Source organism: Rattus norvegicus, chromosome 3 (genome assembly GCF_036323735.1).
Source record: "Rattus norvegicus strain BN/NHsdMcwi chromosome 3, GRCr8, whole genome shotgun sequence".
Taxonomy (NCBI): Eukaryota; Metazoa; Chordata; class Mammalia; order Rodentia; family Muridae; genus Rattus; species Rattus norvegicus.
In genome coordinates this window covers 38,584,221-38,606,680 of record NC_086021.1, presented here as the reverse complement: position 1 = coordinate 38,606,680, position 22,460 = coordinate 38,584,221, and the positions used below count along the sequence as shown (strand labels likewise).

Sequence of the window (22,460 nt, the reverse complement as noted above, 5' to 3'; positions counted from 1 at the left end):
GCTCAAGGAGGTTTAGCTGCCTCTTGGAATCTTCCTAGCATCTTGCACCACCTTAAAACTCCTTTAGGGAGAAGTCCCCATTTCAAGGAACGGAAAATGTATCACTTAACCTCCCAAGGCCAGCATCATGATAAATAGACAGCAAAACTACTATGTCTCCCTGCCAGGAGAGCAGACAGGATGTTTGAAACACAGCTTGGAATGACATCAGATCACATTCTCAGGATGGCCCTTGCTTAGAGAGGAAACTGGGTCAGACTGAACCCTGCAGCCCTTACCTTGGGTAGAGTTCCTGCAACTCCCTGACCGTGGCCTACGACTCTTCTCTGCTCTCTTGCTGGTCCTTCAGGTCCTTACTAGCCTCTACTTTGTCTAAGATGGGCAGTTTAGCCTGGTTGCTGGTACGGAAGAGTCTCCATGGCTAGCACTTTGCTCACAGTTCTTTGTCCTGCTACAGAGATGAAGGAAATGGCCTTTTCCTGTAGTGTTGTGGATCCCTCTGGATCTCTCTTGCCAAGGTCTAGGGAATACTGTAAGGCAGGCCCAATAGGTGTGACCGTAGCCTGCCAATGTCCTAAGAGACCAGGCAGAGTCTCTCACCTGTGGCTGTGGGGTTCCAGATCTCCCTGAAGTATTTCTTTTCCATCTACACCCCTCTGGCCTTTGAATGGTCACGAGTGTGGAGAAGGTGGCTACAGGAAGGACATGAACATGGTGAGCTAAAGGAGAAAGGTGGGGGATTTTTTGACCAGAAGATGAGACTTGACAATAAGGAAAAGAACCCTACCTGCTGTTTGTTGGGTGCAGATGAACCTCAAGGGTTGCCCGCCCTCACAGACACTGAATGTGTTTCAGTCTGGGGAGAGACAGAGCCAGTGATACACAAGGAATCGGTTTGTGGAATTAGCCGAGCTGTGTCAGGTCAGCAAGTTTGGAATCTGTAGGGTGGACTGATAGGCGTGTGACTCAGGCATGCTGCAGTCTTGAGAGGAACTTTTTCCTCTGGAAGCCTCATTTTTTACTTTGCAGGCCTTCAACTCACACGACGGAGGATCGTCTCCTTAGACTTAACTGGTGTGATCTGACTTAAGAGTCATCTCCACAGCACCACCCAGACCAGGGGTCCACAGCCTAGCCAAACTGACGCCAAAGCTGTGAATAACCAATGCAGAGGAGATGGCCCTCGTCTCCTGCAGTGGTTGAAGGCAGCTACATGCTGAACGGACTGACTACGGAAATGGGAAATACTAGGGCTGGTGCACAGTCATGGAGAAGCCATGGCCACACAAAAGGTGTGTGCCCAGTGCTTGGATTGGCCTGGAAGGCTGGGTGAACATGTTATTGGTGGTTTCAGCTCCTCACACAAACAACAGAAATAGACTCAGCAGACTATATTTACACACACACACACACACACACCCCTATATATGCAACAATGATTGGAAAAGCTATTACCTTAAGAGGGAGGAGGAGTAGGAGGGAGGGAACTTGGAAAGAAAAGGGAGGAATTGGAAGAGAAGGGAAATAATTATATTTTAATTAAAAAATATATGGGCTGAAAAGAGATGGCTCAGTGGTTAAGAGCACTGACTGCTCTTCCAGAGGTCCTGAGTTCAATTCCCACATGGTGGCTCACAGCATCTGTAATGGGATTCGATGCCCTCTTCTGGTACGTCTGAAGACAGCGACGGTGTACTCATATAAATAAAATGAATAAATCTTTAAAAAATATATATATATATAAGTAATTTTTAAAAACGACTCCAGGGAACTGCCTGAGAGCTGATGTACTACTGATCTGGGCAGGGAGAGACTCATCACTTTCTGGATCCTCAACTGATTTCCGGCTCAGCCTGCAACAAGTCTTCCCTATGTGTTCTTGAACGAGTCTCCCTGTCAGAAAATGAGGAATTAGGTGCTGACCTGGAAGGTCTTCTCAGCCAGCTACCTGACCCCACTTTTTGTGTCGAAGTTCCAGCTGTGTGACCTTGAATAAGCCACTTAACCTCCTTGAGTGTTAGTCACGCCAAACACAAGGGGAGGGAGCTCCGCCCTCCCCATGCCTTGCTCACCTTGCAGCTGCCGTGGGGTGGGGAATCACTTGAGGGTGAACTACCTCGTGATATCAAAGGTGTCTGAAGCTGCACATGGACAGGAGCTAAGGCTGGGGGGGTGTGGAACAGGCACCCAGGTTGATGGTTTTGTCCTATTTACCATCTCCCTCAAGACCAAAAGGGACAACACACCGTAAAAATAAGGAGACAAAACAATTCTCAAGGAGGGCCAGTGGTGTCACGCTCACCTTAAATCCCAGCACTCAGAAGGCAGATCTCTGAGTTCAGACCAGCCTGGGCTACAAAGAGTTCCAGGACAACCTTGTCTCCAATGAATGAATGAATGAATAAATAAATAAATAAATAAATCTCAAATATAAAGACTTGGAGTTAGAACAGGCCAAGTATTTATGTAACATGCTTTATCTCAAATGACAGAAAACCACAGATATGTTCTAACTTTAACATTTAACCAGTGAGCCGCTCTAATGCCCTAGTTAGATAAGTACGTGTCCCAGGTTACCCCATGAAGGAGACACAAGGGTGAAGGTCAACAGGGTCAAATGATTCAATGATTGGGCGTCAGGGGAATACTGGAAGTCATTTATGTGTGCTCAAAGCCAGCCTGTTTATCTGATCCATTCTTCTAACCATTACCTACCAATGTGTCCATCCCCACCTCTCTTCCCCAGCAGCTCTGGGCCAGGAACATGTTGAAGGCAGTGGGACTTTCTTCGTCTGCATTGTATACCCAGCCCCAGCAGAGAGAGCCTGTGTCCCCAGCACAGCTCCCCCGCTGACTGTCGGATGTTGAAAGTAGACGTGCAGGACCACTTAATTTTTAACAGATGAACAGACTGAAAAAGGAAGGAGACACTGGGTTCCACAGTGACGTGGGTTGGGATGGGGACAGTGCCGTGGGCTGGCAAAAGTTCTCTTGCTACAAAGTAGGTGCTTGGCTTCTGCTGCTTACCCACAAAAGCCCCAGGTAACAAGCGTTTACGGCTTGGCAGCTAACCAAGGCCACAGGCACTTTTGTTTTCAAATGTGTTAATGCAATGTTTTCCACCAGCATTTGAAAAATCAACACCTCTGTGGAGAGAGCATTCTAAACTGACCCCCAGATTTAGACGACCTCAGCTAGCCACCTGCATGATTAATTTATTCCCGAAGGCTGAATATTGAAGTATCTTTTAAGAGGCGGTAATATTTGTGAAAAGCGGGCTTACTTCATATAGCATTCTCGTGGGTGCTAAGTTGCTTATGAGCAAATGGTCCTGAAACAAAACGGTGTTCTCTCAAAGTCAGTGACTGAGCGCATGGAACAAGTGAGCTATTGTTTGGGAACTACATTCCAGGAAAGGCGGTTCTAGGTGCAAGATGGAGAACCTCTCCAGGGGCATTATTTTCTTCCCTGCATAATACCACATCTTCCTTAACTTAATGACAAAGGGGAGCAGTGCTGAGTGGGGAGGAGGCACAGCTGAGGGGAGGGAGCAGGCCCTGGTGTGCGCATGTGCCTGCGTGTGTGTGTGTGTGTGTGTGTGTGTGTGTGTGTGTGTGTGTGTGTGGTGTATGATGTGGTGTGTGTGTCTATATGTGTGGTGTTTGTGTATAGTGTATCTATCTATGTGCGTGTGATGTGTCTATGAGTGTGTATGGTATGTGTGTGTTTGGTGTGTACACACACCTACATAATATCTGTATTATGTGTGTGGTATGTGTATCTGTGGGTGTCACTCTGTGTGTGTGTGTGTGTGTGTGTGTGTGTGTGTGTGTGTGGGTATGTGTATCTGTGTGTGGTGTGTATATCTATGTGTGTGATGTGTGTATCCGTGTGTGTGTGGTGTGCAAATCTGTGTGTACCTATGTGTTTGGTGTTTTTCTCTGTGTGTGGTGTATCTGTGAGTCTATATGTGTGTGTAGTGTGTGTGTATGTGTGGTATATCTGTATGTGTATGTGGTGTGTGTGTGTGGGTGGGTGTGCACGCGCACTATATGTGTATGTGTGTGCTGTATGTGTATTGTATTGTATATTGTGGTATTATATCTGTATATGTGTGTGCTGTATGTGTATGTGTGTGCTATGTATATGTGTGTGCTGTGTATGTATTTGTGTGTGCTGTATGTGTATATGTGTGTGTGCTGTCTGTGGTATGTGTGTGTATGTGTGTGGTGCTGTGTGTATATTTTTGTGTGCTGTGTGTGTGTATGCGTGTATGTATATATGCTGTGTGTGGTATGTATGTGCTGTGTATGTGTGTATGGTATGTAGATATGCTGTGTGTGTGTATGTGTGTGCTGTGGTGTGTATGTGTGTGCTGTGGTGTAGAAATCCCACTGCCGCTCTAAGCCCCCAGACTCTCCCTCATGTCTGCCAAGCCTCCCTCACCAAATTGAGATAAGTCTAAAAAGAGGAGGAGAACAGCTAACACCACACAGCAGAGCTCTGAGCCACAACCACCTGCACACATAATGAGCTGCCCTACCTGCCTCGAGCTTCCCCATCCACAGTCTGCTCAGGACTTCCTGTGCGTCCCATCTTCACAGTGGCCAGTTGTCCCAACATGGAGTCTAACTCTTCCCCCAGGAGACTTGAACCAACCCCTGTTCACCCCAAATGGACAGGCCAATGAGCTTACTGCAACTAACTATAGCAATATGTGTGACTCACGGGCAGCTACATTGCCCCAAAGCCCACCCCATCATGACTGACAGCTCAGTAAAGCCACACCCTTGGATCTTCCACCTTACAGGCAGCTTCATCAGTCCTCTCTCTCCAGAACATGTTTGCTCCCTGGTGGGGGTGGGTATAAGCTTGTGTGTGCAGGTGTGTTTGCCCATGTGTTCACATGTGAAGTCCTGAGGTCAAGGTTGGGTGCCTTCCTCTAGCCTTTTAGGGTCTTGTGTGCCTCCCCCTCCCTTTACAATGACTAGTTACTTGTAACTCTTCCCTGGGAGACATAAAGCATTTTTTTTGAGACAGTGTTTCTCTTTCTCTTCTGCCTGTCCTAGAACTCAATCTGTAGACAAGGCTGGCGTCAACTCACAGAGATCTGCCTACCTCTGCCTCCAGAGTGCTGGGATTAAAGGTATGGTTTGAGACAGGGTCTCTCACCAAACTTGGAACTGTTTTAGTTAGACCGGGTGGCTGCAATATCTGCCTGTTCCCACTCTGAAGCAATCCACTGTGCCCACTGTGGTTGTGCTGTAAGTTTTGGGGATCTGGTATCATAGCTTCATGGTTATCAAGCAAGCACTTAGCCGACTGAACCATCTCTCCAACCCCCTTGTTGACTACTTTTAAAACCTTTTGGAGGAAGTGGGGCTGGTGAATCTTCTAATTTTCATGAACTTTTGGGATCCCATGGGCTTCAATGCTTCTAGTTCCTCCCTCTTCCTTCCAGGAGGGAAAATTTCCTGAGGAAAACAGCTACAGACTGCATAGAGTGAGGGAAAGCCGCGGCACCCAGCACCGTCAGATCCTCACACTTTGACATATTTGGCTTTTCTCCTAAGAAAGACAATCTTACAGACCTGATTGAACACACCTCTGTGCTCCTTTCTAACCCCAGGCCTTTCTCTCCCCGTCTAAGACAGGTATCTTTCATTGCTCGAGTCTGGTTAATACTTCTACACTACCTGACTAAACCGTGCACAAATGTTTAATTTTCTACCACACGATACCTAGGTACCTCTGTGCTCATTTCCCTCTAGGGTGCATGCCTGCTAGGGTTCAGCGTCTTAGCTTAGTTTCTCTCAGGATACAATTCCATTGTGTGAACCTATCACAGTTACATCGTATCTGGACTGCTCTTAGTGGGTAACTGATTTCTTTCTTCCTTTTTCTTTTCTTTTCTATTTGTTCGTTTTTGCATGCCGAGTGACACTAAACTGAAGGCACTGGCATCTTAAATCCCACTTGACATCACCCAACGGCTCTCCCAAGTCCTAGCAACTGACATCTCAATTGGCAAATCTGAGAGGCCCCTGTGCTATACCCCGACTGACCGCATTCCCTAAGATGGACAAACTTTAGCTCTTTGCCACGCTGGGGACACCCGATGGTGCTGCACAGTCCTTCGATTTGCATGGCCATCAGTCCCTCTCGCATGGCCAGTGAAGGTGAACATATCTTCTTATTTTTGGCCACTTTGGCTATTTGGGTTTCCTCTTTTGGGAATGGTCTGTCGATATCTTTTGCCTAGCTTTAAATTTTTAAATCAGTTTTATTTGAAGGTTTTCAACATCACCACCTTGGGGGGAGGGGGGAACAAGCCGAAAACACAGAAGTGCAGCTAACAGGGTATGGTGGTTTAAATATGCTTGGCCCAGGGAGTGGCACTATGAGGAGTGTGGCCTTGTTGGAGGGGGTGTGGCCTTGTTGGAGGAGGTGTGGCCTTGTTGGAGGGGTGTGGCCTTGTTGGAGGGGGTGTGGCCTTGTTGGAGGAATGGTGTCACTGTGGGGATAGACTTTCAGACCCTCCTCTTAGCTGCCTAAAAACAGTCTGCTCCTGGCTTCCTTTTAATGAAAATGTAAAACTCTGAGCTTCTTCAGCACCATGCCTACCTGGATGCTACCATGCTCCCGCCTTATTAATAGACTGGACCTCTGAACCTGTAAGCCAGCCCCAATTAAATGTTGTCCTTTATAAGAGTTGCCTTGGTCAAGGCGTCTCTTCACAGCAGTGGAAACCCTAACAAAGACAGAAGTTGGTGCCAGGCACTAGGGTATTGTCATGACAGGCCTGACCTATCACGCTTTGTGTGGAGGAATGTGGATTTTGGCACTTTTTGAAAAGCAGTGGAATGCCTTAAGTGGGGCTTAATGGGCTATCCCGATAGCAATATGGAAGACTTCGTTGCTGAGGATGATTTAAACTATGCAAGCCTGGTTATAGAGGATTCAGAGGAGAAGAGTTTTAGTATGTGGCTAAGATGCTATTCTTGTGGTATTTTGGTGAAGAATGTGGCTGCTTTCCACCCTTGTCTGAAGAGTCTGTCTAAGGCTAAGGTGAAGAGAGTCAAATTAATTGCGTTGACAAAGGAGGACTCAGAAGAACCCAGTTTAGACTCTGTGGTGTGGTTTAGTCTCATGAAGAGTGTGTTTTGAGTTCAAGGTCAATCTACAGACAAGTTCCAGGACAACCGAGCTTAGGCAGTGATGGAGTTGGAAAACAGAAAGCTGGTGGTAGTGTAATAGAATGAGGGGCCATGTTCCAGCTCTAGGAAGCAGCAGAACTCCACAGCTTCCGCCATGTAGCTCTGGCTTCAGAATCAAGAGGAGGAGACGAGGGGCTGGGGATTTAGCTCAGTGGTAGAGCGCTTACCTAGGAAGCGCAAGGCCCTGGGTTCGGTCCCCAGCTCCGGAAAAAAAAAAAAAAGAACCAAAAAAAAAAAAAAAAAAAAGAGGAGGAGACGACTGGGACAACTGATGCTGGTTCGCTGGAACTAAGAAATTAGTGGTGATTAAAAAGAGACTAACATTTGTAAGGCAAAAGACACTGTCATTAGGGCAAAACGGCAACCAACAGATTGGGAAAATCCTATATCTGATAGAGGGCTATTATCCAAAATATACAAAGAACTCAAGAAGTTAGACTCCAGAGAGCCAAATAATCCTATTAAAAAATGGGGTACAGAGCTAAACAAAACATTCTCAGCTGAGGATTATCGAATGGCCAAAAAGCACCTAAAGAAATGTTCAACATCCTTAGTCATCAGGGAAATGCAAATCAAAACAACCCTGAGATTCCACCTCACACCAGTCAGAATGGCTAAGACAAAAAACTCAGGCGACAGCAGATGCTGGCGAGGATGTGGAGAAAGAGGAACACTCCTCCATTGTTGGTGGGATTCAAACTGGTACAGCCATTCTGGAAATCAGTCTGGAGATTCCTCAGAAAATTGGACATTACACTACCTGAGGACCCAGCTATACCTCTCTTGGGTATATACCCAAAAGATGCTCCAACATACAACAAAGACACATGCTCCACTATGTTCACAGCAGCCTTATTTATAATAGCCAGAAGCTGGAAAGAATCCAGATGCCCTTCAACAGAGGAATGGATACAGAAAATGTGGTAGATCTACACAATGGAGTACTACTCAGCTATCAAAAACAATGACTTCATGAAATTCATAGGCAAATGGATTGAACTAGAAAATATCATCTGGAGTGAGGTAACCCAATCACAGAAAAACACACTTGGTATGCACTCAAATTACCCAAAAAGCTCAAATTACCCAAGATGCAATCCACAGACCACAGGAAGCTCAAGAAGAAGGATGACCAAAATGCAGATGTTCCCACTCCTTCTTGAAAGGGGGGGAAATAAACATAGGAGGGGATTTGGAAGTAAAGTTTAGAGCAGCAACTCAAGGAATGGCCATTCAGAGCCTGCCCCACATGTGGCCCATGTACATACAGCCAGCAAAACTAGATAAGATTGATGAAGCTAAAAAATGCATGCTGAAAGGGACCAGATCTCTCCTGAGAGACACATCCAGAGCATGTCCAATACAGAGGTCAATGCTAGCAGCAAATCACCGAACTGAGAACAAGACCCCCTTGGGGGGAATTAGAGGAAGTATTGAAAGAGTTGAAGGAGGTTGCAACCCCATAAAAACAACAATGGTAAACCAGAGCTTCCAGGGACTAAACCACTACGGAAAGACTATACATGGACTGACCCAGGGCTCCAACTGCATATGTAGCACAGAATAGCCTTGTTGGGGCCCCAGTGGAAGGGGAAGCCCTTGGTCCTGCCAAGGTTGGATCCCCAGTGCAGAGGAATATGGGGGGCAGTAAGGGGGATGTATAGGGGAAATACCCATATGGGGGAGGGGGAGGGGAGCGAATGGGGGTTTATGGACAGGAAACCAGGAAGGGGAATAACATTTAAAATGTAAGTAAAGAAATATATCTAATAAAAATTTTAAAAAAGGGGTTGGGGATTTAGCTCAGTGGTTAGAGCGCTTGCCTAGGAAGCGCCAGGCCCTGGGTTCGGTCCCCAGCTCCGAAAAAAAAGAACCAAAAAAAAAATTTTTTTTAAAAAAAGAGAGAGACTAACATCACCGAGGTGACCTCTTTTGGGGGGATTGTTTTATGAGAGCACAAAGAAGCTGTGTTCCAGAAATAGCCAAGGTTGTAGCGCATGGTTCAGCTGGACTTGGTAATGTGTAAGAGTCGCCCAGGTGGTACTGGTTTTGGAACACAAAGGAGTGACGGAGAGCAGCTGAGGCTCCGAACTGTGAGAGGCCATGGAAGGCCATTGGTGAAGGTGCAGCCTCAGTTGCAATTGATGGCCCAGGATTGAAGGGGTCATGCACAGGAGCTGAGGCTTGTCACCATGAAGAGCGCCTATGAGAGGCTATTGGTGAGGCCTAGTTACAGTGGAAGACCCCAAAGTATTGGACATGCCAGTACCATAGGACGATCACCAAGAACAGCAGCGGCAGTGGAGTGGAGTCCACCAGAGCCTAGAGTGGCACGGAGGGCAGAGCTGGAGAAGTGACACCAGCTCTTTGGAGGAGCCCAGAAGATCATGTGTAGATCCCAGATATTGGAACAGGGAGCTGTGAAATTGAAAGTTGAAGTTGCCTTGGACACCTCAAGATGTTAGAGATGCCAGAGCTTCGAGATACCTGCCCAGAAAAGCTGCTACCAGGGAGTGCAACCAGCCCAGGAGGAAGAAGTGTGTTGCACAACAAAGATCAAGGGAGTTGGAGATCTGAAGCCCGATTTGACATCAGACGTGGAGATGCAGAGTTTAGAGTTTGCCCAGCTGTTTTTTTTTTTTTTTTTTTTTTTTTGTCTTGCTTTGGTTTTTAGGATTTCCTCACTGTGATATTCTGGAATGGTAATACATATCCTGTGATGTTGGAGGTCTGTGCTCTGTTTCTTGATTTTGATTTTATAGGTGATTACAGTTTAGTGACTGGATGAACATCAGAAGAGACATCGAGACTGTTAGAGACTCTGGGAACTTTTGAAGTTGGACTATATGTTTTAGCATTATGCTATGGTCCCCATAGACTCATGTGTTTCAACAAGCCTATGGGGGCCAGGGAGTGGAATTTGGTGGTTTAAATATGCTTGGCCCAGGGAGAGGCACTATTAGGAGGTGTGGCCTTGTTGGAAGTGGGCTTTGAGACCCTCTTCCTAGCTGCTTGAAGACAATCTTCTCCTGTCTGCCTTTGAAGGACAGGAGAGGCTTTGGCTCCTCCAGCCCATATCTTCCTGGATGCTGCCGTGCTCCCACCTTGATGATAGTGAACTGAATCTCTGAACCATAAGCCAGCCCCAGTTAAATGTTGTCCTTTATGAGTTGCCTTGGTCAAGGTGTCTCTTCACAGCAATTTCCCTAAGACATGCGGGAAACACGGGATGCTCATGAATCTGCAAGTCATCCTTGAACAGGGCCATGCTAAGTTTCTCTGCATCATTCAAATTTTAGTATATATGTTGCCTAATCAAGCTCTGATCATTTTTTTTATTAGTCTATTGGTTTTTCAAGACATGGTTTCTCTGGCTGTTCTGGAATTCCCTCTATAGACCAGGGTGGCCTCAAACTCAGAAATCCACCTTGCTCTGCCTCCCAAGTAGATTAAAGGCCTATGCTACCACTCCTGGCTAGCACTTCTTATTGTTTTAACCTGGAATTTTTTTGGGGGGGAGGGGCAGTCCATTCAATTCCCTCCCCCTGAAATCCATGCCTCTCTGTTTCTGCATCCTGTCCAAATGCCAATTCCTCCTTGGAACTTAGCTTGTAAACCACTGTGAACGACACCACGTTTCTTGTGACATTACAGTCTCCTGTCTTTAGTGTGTCAACAGCTTCTCATTTCATACACCGCTTTGGAGTTTACTGAAGCACCTGCTCCTTCTTGGCCTATGTTAACTTTATCTAGGCGATGGCCCCGTGGGGCAGAGTAGTGTTGCCACTGCTTTGGAACAGATAGAATGGGGTATATAAATAAACCTTGGGGGGTGGGGCTGACTAGCTTACCCACAGTCCCTCTGCTCAGAAGCAGAACTGGCCTCAGAGCAACAGTTCCCAAATTATATGCCAAAGGTCTTTGTTCACATTAATGTGTTTCCCCCGTACTGGCTTCCTCACCGGACTGCAGGCCCCAATTCCCTTACTTGCCTGTGTGCTCTAAGCCAGTTGTAGCCCTACACGAGAGAACGGTGGATGGATACAGATGGGACAAAGTTCACTATTTACCTTCTGCCCACCTATGGGGTGACAAGGACTTAGTATACAGCGCCTCTAACCATCCCAACAGCTGGACAACAAGTGACGCAGAGTCTCACATCCAAGAATAGGTGGCGCCAGCCCATGAGCTACAGAGACAGGCTTGCTCTGTTGTCTCTGCCTCTGGAATCCTAAAGGTGCCTCTGGGCAGCCTCGGGCTCGTGACAGAGCTTCCTGGACAGAGGTGTTATCTCTGCAGAAGGCAATGTGTAGCTATGCCTTCCTAGGCTGGAAGATCCTGTCTGGTGGGGCTGCTACCAACTTCCTTTCCAGGCTCAGCCAAGGGAGACAGATGCTCAAATTAACCAGATTCTGCTGTGGGTCAAATCCCCAGGAAGACCAGAGAAGCAGGAAGACCCAGGGGAAAGGGGGGATGTGGACATGTGAAAGAGGATTCCTATATCTCAAGCTGGGGGGCGGGGGGAAGAAGGTGGAAGGCAGGCAGGCGCTGCAGGTCAGACTGCCCACCACGCAGGAAGCAGAGGACCAGTGTGGCCCCTGGAAAATGAACAGGGAAGGCTCTGGGAAGGAAAAGCAGTACACAACCACACCAAGAATGCAAGCATTCCAGCAGGGTGTGCCTGCAGGGGGCCTTGCTAGCAGGTGCAGTGGGCAGTCCAGACCGAAAGCAGAGATGCGGGTAGTGGGTGTTACCAGTGTTATCTCCAGCCCTGGCGCCAAGAGTGAGTCTGGTTGAGGACACTCTGTCTTTTCTCCTGGAGGGAGGGAGATCTTATCTGACTGGAGCCATATCCACAAGATCTGTCTTAGGTCTGCCCTTTACGTATTTGTCGTGTTTGTGCCCACGGTCTACGTGACTATTTCTCTTACACTGTTATCTCTACAGTGCGTGACTGGCATACTCGAGTGGGTCTTGTGGTCACTGTGTCGGAGCTCTATGCTGCTGACTTGTGTGTGCCGTGCACGCGGTTTCGCGGGAGTCTATGCTGAAGGCAGAGTCATTTTGAGTGTTGTGACTTATGGCACACATATGTGTGCGTGTCCTGTGTCCGATTCTCTTAGGCTTGCCCTGGTCTCCGGGGAGTGACGTGGAGTGTCCGTGCTGTAAGATCAAGGTGTTGGGAGACCTACCCGGGTCCTGAAAGGTCTGGGTGTAGTAGCTGTGCGCGTGTGGTGTGTGTACGCCTGCCCAGCCGTGGGTCTGTGCAGCTGTGTTTCCGCGTGTGCCCGCTCTGCTCGCTGCGCGGGGGCGGCCCCGGGAGGCGCTGCGGGGCCCCGCCGGCCGCGGGCTCCAATGGCAAAGCCGGTGCGGCCCCTGCTAATTACATAAGCGGGGACGTCAATAATTCGCGGGAAAACGCGAAAAAGATGGCGCCCCGCGCCCGGGGGGCCCCTTCCTGAGCGCACCGGCCCCTCCCTCCCTGCGTCCCCTCCTCCCCGCGGCGCCCCCGCCCCGCCCCGCCCCCGCCGAGACCCCTACCCCGGCCCCAGGGGCGGACACTCGGCCGGGCAGTCCTGGGCCGAGCGCACCACCGCCACCGATGTGCTTGGTGGCCAGACTCCAAGTGGGACCGGCTGACGCGCTGCCTCGCGGTAAGTCCCGCGCTGCGGGCGCCCCGGGAGTGTCCGCGTTTCACGCTTCAATCCTGCACACGATCCCTCTCCCAGAAACCTAGATTGAGCCCTACGATCCCCGGGCGGGGGCTGGAGTTCTGAGGAGCTGCGCGCTTGTAGGATGGGAACGGAGATGGAGCCCGAGCGGTACCCTCAGGGCAGCGGGAGTCCCAGCCACATCCCCAGCGCTGGGCAGGATGTGGGTGACAGGTCTCCGTTTGTGGCCGCGTGTCTTTTCTTTTCCATTTGAAGCTATGGAGGGGAGGATAGGCAGGGCATTTGGGATTTTGCTCACGTCCAAAGTCAGGCTACGATAGGCTGGGAGCGGGGAAAGTTTGCAGTTAGAGCAACTGAGGAAAGGAGTGCCTGTAGCTGAAGGGGACACTTTTTGCAAGCTATCCTCTCCCCTGAACACCCTTTTAAAAAGCCAACGGCCGCCCTGGAGAGGCCTCGGCGCATGAATCATCCGCGCTTCCTGCCCCCGCCCGGCCCCGCGCGCCCAGTGCCGCGGATTTGAACTGGACGCCGACGGGAACCCGCAAACAAGCACTTCTGTGCCGATGGGTTTGAATCAGCCAATCACAGCCCGCGGGGGCCCTCTCCAGGAGGATGGAGGCGAGATGGGGGGGCCACCACCCGGGGGCCCAGCACGGCCTCGGGGGCGCAGCGACCCGGCCTGCCCCCAAAATCTCAGTGGGGGAGGAAATGTCAGTTTGTGAACCTGCCGAGGCCGGCCACACTCCAGACCCAGCATGCGGGGATCTCCCAGCTCCCAAAGAGCCAAGTGCCAGGGAGATGGCAAAAAAGTTCTGACTACAGCCCTTACCTGGTGCTTGTTCCTCTGCCCTGGAGTAAAAGATAGGAAGGAGAAGGCAGAAGGAGGTTGATTCCCATCATTTGAAGACCCTAGATCCTGACTATGCCCCACCGCCCCAGGCCCCTCACATGCCCACGTGTATTTAGTTTTACGTATAGGACTGGCACACTGCCATAGACTATCCTACAGTCTCTGAAGAGGCACTCACATGAAAACACACCCGGAGCTGTCTTCTTGTGGGCTGGCAGGGCACCAGGTGCCCAACACCTTAGGCAGAGGGAGGAACCCTGAACAGGAGCGCCCCCCACCATCCCCTTACACTACAACATAAGGAAACTGTATTTGATCTTAGGAGAGTATGTGTGGAGGAATACGACCACGGAGGGGAGAAAGCAATAACTGACCACCAGCGAAGGTTTGGGAAGCCACAAACCTTCTGGAAGGTTCAGATAGAGAAGCTGGGTGCCCTGAGGCTCCCCGTTCCAGGTACCAGGCAGTAGCAAGCAACAGGCTCAGGAAAATAGGCTTGGAAAAGGTGAATGAAATAGCTGATGAGGAAAAATGAGACAAGAGTTGGAAGCAGGACATGATGGGAAATAGGGCAGGATGCTCCAACCACTCTAGGGTGGAGATTCGGAGTTTCTCAGGCCACTGTCCAAAAAGCCCGCTGTGGCAGTGCACTGGTTGGAGAAGTGACCACCACCACGGTGATACCTCTATCAGGAACAGAGAAGCAAAAGGCAGCACTTTAATGAGATGTAGAGAGCCAGATGTGTTAGACTGGTATGGCAATGGCTTAGCTGCTTTGAGCCAATGTGTATGTGGATAAAAGCATGGGCAGGTTTAAATGCCCCAAACTGGTTCCCATGAAGTTATCGGTTAATCGAGAACAGAAAGGGGAATTTCAAAAGGGGGGGGGGGCGCATGGCTATGTTATGCGGTTCCCATGCCACCTCAAGAATTTTCATTGCTAGGTGGGCTTTTCTCTGAAGATGTTTTAGGGGAAACATAACATTTTAAGTGCTTGCTTCCTTGGAACTGAGCACACATATGGGACAAAGCTTCAGCCTCCTGGACATGAGGTGGGGTTCAGATCCCTGGGTCCTTTGCGCCAGGTATGGCGGGAAGATACACTCTCTTAGCAGCATGGTATGGTATAGAGCCTCCTTGACTCCCTGTGAGCCATGGCTGCGCCTCTGGGTCACCAGCCACTTCTTCTTGTATCTCCTGTTTCCCTATCCGTAGAATGAGATAATAATGTCTCCCTCCCAGAGTTGTACTGTCAATAAACGTGTTTGAGAGCCTTACTGGATTTCAGGAGCAGGAAGCAAGATAAATATTGCTCTTTCTCCTCCGGTGTCAGCAGAAGCTGATGGAGACGCAAGCTCTGGAACCAGGGACTCAGGAAGCCTTTGGTGCCACCAGCCCTAACAAGGGGGCCCCGTCTAAGACCAAAAAGAACTTCAAAGACTTGATGTCTAAGGTGACAGAGGGACAGTTTGTGCTATGCCGGTGGACTGACGGGCTATACTACCTTGGCAAGATCAAGCGGGTAAGTCTGCTCTGGTCCTTGGGCCCAGGCTCCTGTGTTTTTCTGCTCATCTCCTTTTACCCCTCATGCCTAAAGCTGAAAGTGGAAGGGACCAGAGCTTGGCTTTGCAGGCTCCAAGTCCTCAGGCACAATGTGGCCCAGCAGGTTCTTCAAAGAACTTAAGCAAGCACCAGACTGGGCAGGGCATGGATGACTCTCTGACCTGCTCTTCGATCCTTAAAAGCATCCCCATTAAGTCGTCCCCTTGTTCCTAAAGGCCATACTCTGAGGTGGGAAACACAGCTCTCCTTCTGGCCTGTCTTCTGAAGCACAAGGCCAAGAGAGACAGAGGAAGACTGAGACCCAGCTCCCCCCTGCTGCTCCCTCCTGCTGCTCCCCCCTGCTGCTCCTCCACATTTCTTCTCTCTTTGCCTCAGGTCAGCAGTCCTAAGCAAAGCTGCCTCGTGACTTTCGAAGACAATTCCAAATACTGGGTCCTTTGGAAGGACATCCAGCATGGTGAGTGTCCAAGTGTCCACTGCCGCTCCCCCATGCCTCTTCTCTGCCTTCAGTTTTGCCCTCTCTGTCACCCCCTTTTTTTTCCTGGCATCTGTTCTAGTCCATGAACCCTAGGCCTTGAGTACTCATCTTGGGCCCGTCTAGAAGTGAAGTGATAATTAAATGTCAACTCCTGGATCTCCTTTCTGAATGCTCACACTTCAAAAGGGAAGCAGGGCAGAGGGAAGAGGAGCTTGGACATTTATTAGCACCAAGAGTGCTTGGACTGGGTCTCGGGCCTGCAGTTTGAGTCCTTCCTGAATGGCATCTGCTACTCTGGGTCTCCTAGAGCTAGAGAGGAGGAAGAGGCCAGAGGAGAGGGAGGTGTCAGTTATAGATTTGAACTGTGTTCCCTATTTGCATGTGAAGAGAACCTGTGGGGGAGGTGGGGGAGGTGCAGTCAAGAAAGCATGAGAGTGGCCGAGCTGAGATGGAGCAGGGTCATCTGTGAGGATGAGAGGGGAGTTGGAGTGAGTACCACCCCTGCCTTCAGATAGCTGACACCGTGTTATAGATATAGCCAGTTGGAGTCATTCAATCTACATTGGACAGATTTGGGGGATCACCAGACATAATACCCATGTGTCTTTATCATGGAACTATGATGATGGCATAGCACCTATGACAGTTGGCATGAGAGAAGATACGTATTAAATATCACTTATCCTTAGCAGAACAGATGTCACCCACTGAGGCAGGTTCTAGGGTCGGATGGACTCTGGACCTCGTCCCCGATCTATCTACTGCCAAGCTACACAGCCTCGCCTCGAGCAGTGATGGCACTTTTCTGAGGCCCCATTTCGTCAGCTGAAAGGAGGAGGCATCAAAAACCCTGGCTTCGCCTGATGGTTGGTGACACATGCGTGTAGAACGCTCACGCCAGTGCTTCTGCACTGTAGGAAGGAAGTTTCTAAGAATCTGTTACTGAAAAAGATTATTCCGAGAAGCCAGCCAAACGGGCCATGGGATGAAGTCAGTTTTTATGTCTTTCAAACAAACAATTTTTTTTCTCCAAAAATCTGTGGCCAGGGGATACAGTTTGTTTTTCTTTTCTTTCTTTCCACTCTAGTCCCTTGCAATCTAAATCTGTTTTCTGTAGATAAAAATCTATGCTCGTCCCCTGCTGGTTACACTTCTATGAAAAGCACAAAACTCCAGCAGCAAAAGAAAGATCTTTCGACTTCTCAGAGTTTAGGAAGCATCCCAGTTTGTACCAGGGACCGGTTGGGGCACAAGCAGGTCTGTAGCTAGGAACAGGCTGTCCCATGTCCAGCTGATTGCTTCTGACAGGCAGAGGACTTTTGGCATCCCCTAAGATGAGTGCTCAAGGCTGGGCATAACGCATAAGATAGATACTATAAGATAAGATGTATCACTTTAGGGGTTGGGGATTTAGCTCAGTGGTAGAGTGCTTGCCTAGGAAGCGCAAGGCCCTGGGTTCTGTCCCCAGCTCAAAAAAAAAAAAAAAAAAGATATACCACTTTACTATAAGATAAGATGTATCACTTTACTATAAGATAAGATGTATCACTTTACTATAAGATAAGATGTATCGGGGTTGGGGATTTAGCTCAGTGGTAGAGTGCTTGCCTAGGAAGCGCAAGGCCCTGGGTTCTGTCCCCAGCTCAAAAAAAAAAAAAAAAGATATACCACTTTACTATAAGATAAGATGTATCACTTTACTATAAGATAAGATGTATCACTTTACTATAAGATAAGATGTATCGGGGTTGGGGATTTAGCTCAGTGGTAGAGCGCTTGCCTAGGAAGCGCAAGGCCCTGGGTTCGATCCCCAGCTCCGAAAAAAAGAACAAAAAAAAAAAAAAAAAAGATAAGATGTATCACTTTATGAAGGGAGCTAAGACCCAACTACCTTCCTTGGTTGTTGAGCAAGGCAGGGTCCTTGCCTGGCCACTTAGTGAACAAATACATCTTGAACCACCTACTACCTGTCAGAAATATCATTTCTGCCTTTACAAAACTTTCATCCTAAGGAGAATGAGGAGGGAGGATCACCAGTTCAAGCACAGCCTGAGCCACATAGCAAGACTCAAAATCTCTAGAAACAAAACAAGAAAAATGTCTAGCAGCTTTCCGGAGTGAGAAAACAGATGCAATGCATCAAGATGTGTTTAAGGGGCTGGAGAGATGGCTTAGCAGTTACCAGCATGTACTGCTCCTGCAGAAGACCTGAGGCTGGTTCCCAGAACCCACGTCTAATGGCTCACAACCGCCTGTAACCCTAGCTCATACACACATACACACACACACACACACACACACACACACACACACACATACATATATGCATAACTGAAAATTAGCTTAAAAATCATTTTCAAATGCATTTAAGGAGAGTGTGGGAAGGTGGCTCAGTCAATAAGATGCGTATCTTGCTAGCACAAGCACCTGGATGTGATGCCCCAGAACCCACATGGTGGCTCACAACCATCTGTAAATGCAGTCCTGGGTCATCCAGCACCCTCTTCTGACCTCCACAGGCACAGGCCCACCATTGGTACACACATCCATGCAGACAAAACCCATACTCATAAAAAAAACAATGTATCTTTCAAAGAAGCTGGCACACCTGTCATCCCAGCTCTGGAGAGGTAAAAAGCTGGCAGATACCTGGAACTTACTAGCCAATCAGCCTAGTGAACCCTAGATCGTAGTGAGAGGCTCCATCTCAGAAAGAAAGATGGCTGCTCCCTATCAAGTGACCTCCATACATGCGCATACGTTAACCTGCATGAATGTATATACAGCGAAAAGTTGTATTTGTGGGTGGGGGATGTGCTTTACCTAGAATGTGCTGGCTTTGGTTTGATGCCTAGCACCCCTCTGTACCCCCCAAAGGAAAAATATATTTAACATAGCCATACAAATACTTCAGATATAAAAATGTAGTTAACAGAAGAAGACAAAAAAGAAAAAAAATTGAGGAGAGAGCAGTAAATGGAAAGCTATTCTGTAACTGTATTTAGGGGATGGGGTTTACTTCAGTGGGAGAGAGAGTACCCAGCAAGCACTGGGCCTGGGTTTGAACCCCAGCTTTAAAATAGACCAAGATAAACAAATTAAGTGGTCGCTAAATCTGGACCTTGGATCTTGATTCAAAACACAAATTTGTAGTGACATTTTAATTTGCTACACATTTGGAAATAAAAATAACTTTAGAGACAATACAGGTGGCTCAGTGTGCTTTAAGAGAGGTCTGGTTAGAAATGCAGTGGTTGGGCTGGAGAGATGGCTCAGCCGTGAAAGGCTAGGCTCACAACCAAATATATAAGAAATGCAGTGGTTACTGAGAAGTGGATGGATGTCTGGGTCTTGAATCTAAATAGCAGGGAGGAGATGTGGGTGAGGCTGTTGTGTAAATAGGACTTTCTGTGAGTTCACAATTGATGGGAACATGGAATCTCATTATAAACCTACACTTAAATCACAATGCTTAGTAAGCATTTTCAGCGTCACTTGACACTGAAAATGTTTAAACATCCGACAAGTTGGAATAGGTAGAAGAAGGAACCGGATGTGGCAGAAGAGCTAAGACTTATCGGAGCAATGGCTGTGTGTTTGAATCCCACTCTCATACTTATCAGCTAAGCAAGGGCCTTAGCTTCCCGAGCCTCAGTTTCCCCGTCTTTGGAGCAGGTGTTAGCAGACATCTCCGGAAGCCTGGGAAGATTCGGCGAGGCAGCTCGTGGGATGGATAGTGAAGCTCAAAGCACAGCAGTTCAGTTCCTGCTCTGTGGTTTTTATTATGATGGCTTTAACAACGAAAGTCCCTGACAGTTTTATAGATCTCCATTCTGGCTACACACTCCTCAACCCTCCCCGATCCTCCCTTCCCACCCTCCTCTTCCCTCCTCCCTACCTGCCCCTTTCCCAGGTGCTCGATTTTTGGTTTTGTTGTGTGACCCAAAGTGATCGCACAATCGGGGACATCTGTGTGGCCGTTGGGTTGGGACGACTTACTGAAGTCCAGCAGAATCATCAGTGGGTATACAGCTGAAGGAAGGAACTCTCCATCCCCCCCCCCCAGAATGTATCAAAATAATTGTTCAGCAGTGAGGGACAGGCCCCCTGTGTCCCTGCTGTCGATGTCTGGTATGGATGGGTCCATCCTTGTGCAGACCCTGTGTCATCTACAGTTGTTAAGAGTTCATTACAGGGGCCACACTCAACAGATGGCATGCCAAGCCCTTTTTTCTGCCTTTCAGCTCTTCCGTTCTTTCTGGCCCCTCTTCAACAATGTCCCATGAGGGTACGTTGTGGATGTCTTGTTTAGAGCTGAGCTTCAACCGTCCCTCATTCTCAGCATTTTATACAGCTGCTTCTGCACTCCGCAGTTCACAGGAGACAGACGCATCTCCGGTTAAGGCTGAATGGGTATAACATATATTTAGACTCTGTGTCAATGTAGCTGAGCCGCAGAACTAAGTTTCCCAGTAGGGGCCCTATGAGCTCCTCACCGGATCCAAGTACGGATTCCTTCTCGGCAGATGATTTTGACGATTTCTTGGTGGTGTGAGCTGGACCTGAGTTGAGGGGACTTCTTTTTCAGCTGGTGTTCCAGGAGAGGAGCCCAAGTGTGATGTCTGCATGGGGAAGACTTCAGGACCGATGAACGAGATCCTCATCTGTGGGAAGTGTGGCCTGGGTGAGTGGGTGAATAGCACACTGTGAAAGGCCCTGCCTTGTGGGCCCCTCCCACTCGGCGGGCCCCTCCCACTCGGTGGGCCCCTCCCATTTTGTGGGCCCTCACCGCACTTGCTGAGGTCCCAGCTAGCTTCCTATCTATCCTATTCCTTCTATCCCTGACATGTCTCCTCCTGCTTTGGGGAAAGGTGACCAAAAGCAATGGGAAATGTAGTTTGTGACCCTCCTAGGCAGAGAGACAGGTGCTGAAGCTCATTCTTGGTGCCTCTTACAGTGGCCAGTACCTTCTTTTTGTGCCTCGCTGGCTGGGTACCACCAGCCAGTACCCTGAAAGCTGGCAGGCAGAGTTCCCTAGGGCTTGCCATAGCTCGACTAGCCTCGCTGCCTTTGGCCAACTGGCCTTGGGCCACTGCTCCCTTGTGACTGATTCACCATCCCCTCCTTTGCCCCAGGTTACCACCAACAGTGCCACATCCCCATAGCAGTCGATGCCAACTGGCCCCTCCTCACTCACTGGTTCTGCCGACGCTGCATTTTCGCACTGGCTGTGAGGGTGAGCATCTCCCAACCCCTTTCCCCAGCCCTTGCCCTCCTGTCTTCCAACTGGGCAGACCAGAGCCCCACGAGACTCAGGCCTGAGACGACATCGCTGATGCTGTTCTCTAGGCAGAAGGGCTCCACTTGGACTTTGGAGACACAGGGTGCTGTCTTAGGCTAGATCTCAGAACCTCTCTAAACCTCAAGTGTTCCCAACCATAAAATGGACCCAGTTTTGTGTCAGTAGGAGGCCCCTAACAAAGGGCCGTTTGCTATTAAAAGACAACGTTATTATGTACCTCCCCCTTACACGTGGTATTTTTTTTTACTTCTTTTTTTAAAAAGCTCTTAAGATAAATATATATTCTTTCACAGATTGTGTGTGTGTATGTGTGTGTGTGTGTGTGTTGTCCTTTTTACAACTAATGCTATCAATGAATATCACTAAAGGAAACAGGATGGGTTTAGGATTGGTGAGAAAAAGCTCGTTTTTCTGATGTTCATAAAATGTCTGGGTCTCCCCGAACCCTGGCAGCATTTCTCCTGATAGCTGTGTGCTGACAGGTGTAGTTGTTGACCTGGGTCCTATCTCCCCCTAGAAAGGCGGTGCGCTGAAGAAAGGCGCCATCGCCAAGACGCTGCAGGCAGTGAAAATGGTGCTGTCCTACCAGCCTGAGGAGCTCGATTGGGATTCGCCCCATCGCACCAACCAGCAGCAATGCTACTGCTACTGCGGCGGGCCTGGAGAGTAAGGCACCAGAGCGGGACACGTGTTGACTGCTGGGCGGGACTGACAGGCTCCCAGGGAACCCCATCTCGGGGGCGGGGCCTGAGTGACAGCCTGAAGGGCGGGGTGAGGCTTGACTGGCAGGCTCTGGAGGCGGGACCTGCGCCCTCCGAGTGACAGCTTGGGGGCGGGGCCTGAGCATCAGACTCTGGAGGGGCTGACCCAGAGTGACAGCTGGGCTGAGGGATATGAGTGTCTGGCGGCGGGACCTGGAGGGGCGAACCTGGAACCATGGGGCGGGGCCTTCGTGTCACGCTGTAGAGGTGGACCAAGAGAGACTTGACAGGGGGCGGGGTCTGTTAGGTTATGAAGGCGGGATCTAGAGGGGCGGACCCAGAGTGACAGCAGCGGGGCGGGGCCTCAGTGTCAGGCCTTGGAGGCGTGTCTTGGATGGGCAAATCCAGAGTGCTCACTGGGGGCTAGGTCTAGGGTAGACGGGCCTAAAGTGACAGTCGCGAGGGCGGGGCCTAGGTGTCAGGCCACGGAAGCGGGATCTGGAGGGGCGGATCCTCGATGTCATTTTAGGGAGGGCAGATTGTTTAATGTTTAATTTTAATGTCGCTTTGCAGGAGGGAAACCCAGAGTAGTCTTTGGGGAAACCAAGCTTTGAGGGGCGGGCCCAGGGGGTAGGATGGCTGTCATAAGGCAGGTCTGGACCAATGGGAGCCAGGAG

General features: G+C 49.3%; 1 protein-coding gene and 1 pseudogene across 3 annotated transcripts in view; one reads left to right on the top strand and one right to left on the bottom strand.

Moving 5' to 3' along the window:
- Positions 1–1,730: 1,730 nt before the first annotated feature.
- Phf19 (PHD finger protein 19) overlaps positions 1,731–22,460 on the top strand; it is a 32,185-nt gene continuing 11,455 nt past the window's right edge. Inside the window, exons 1-6 of one of the 3 annotated variants that reach the window (XM_006233971.4) lie at positions 1,731–12,871; positions 15,073–15,261; positions 15,678–15,759; positions 20,369–20,464; positions 20,916–21,016; positions 21,600–21,748. In XM_006233971.4, coding sequence (XP_006234033.1) covers positions 15,082–15,261; positions 15,678–15,759; positions 20,369–20,464; positions 20,916–21,016; positions 21,600–21,748 — 608 coding nt within the window. In that variant the 5' untranslated portion in view covers positions 1,731–12,871; positions 15,073–15,081. The remainder of the gene's footprint in view (positions 12,872–15,072; positions 15,262–15,677; positions 15,760–20,368; positions 20,465–20,915; positions 21,017–21,599; positions 21,749–22,460) is intronic. The other 2 variants (XM_063283522.1, NM_001106570.1) reach the window with 2 other exon arrangements.
- Positions 10,438–10,536, bottom strand: Rnu6-1256 (RNA, U6 small nuclear 1256; annotated as a pseudogene).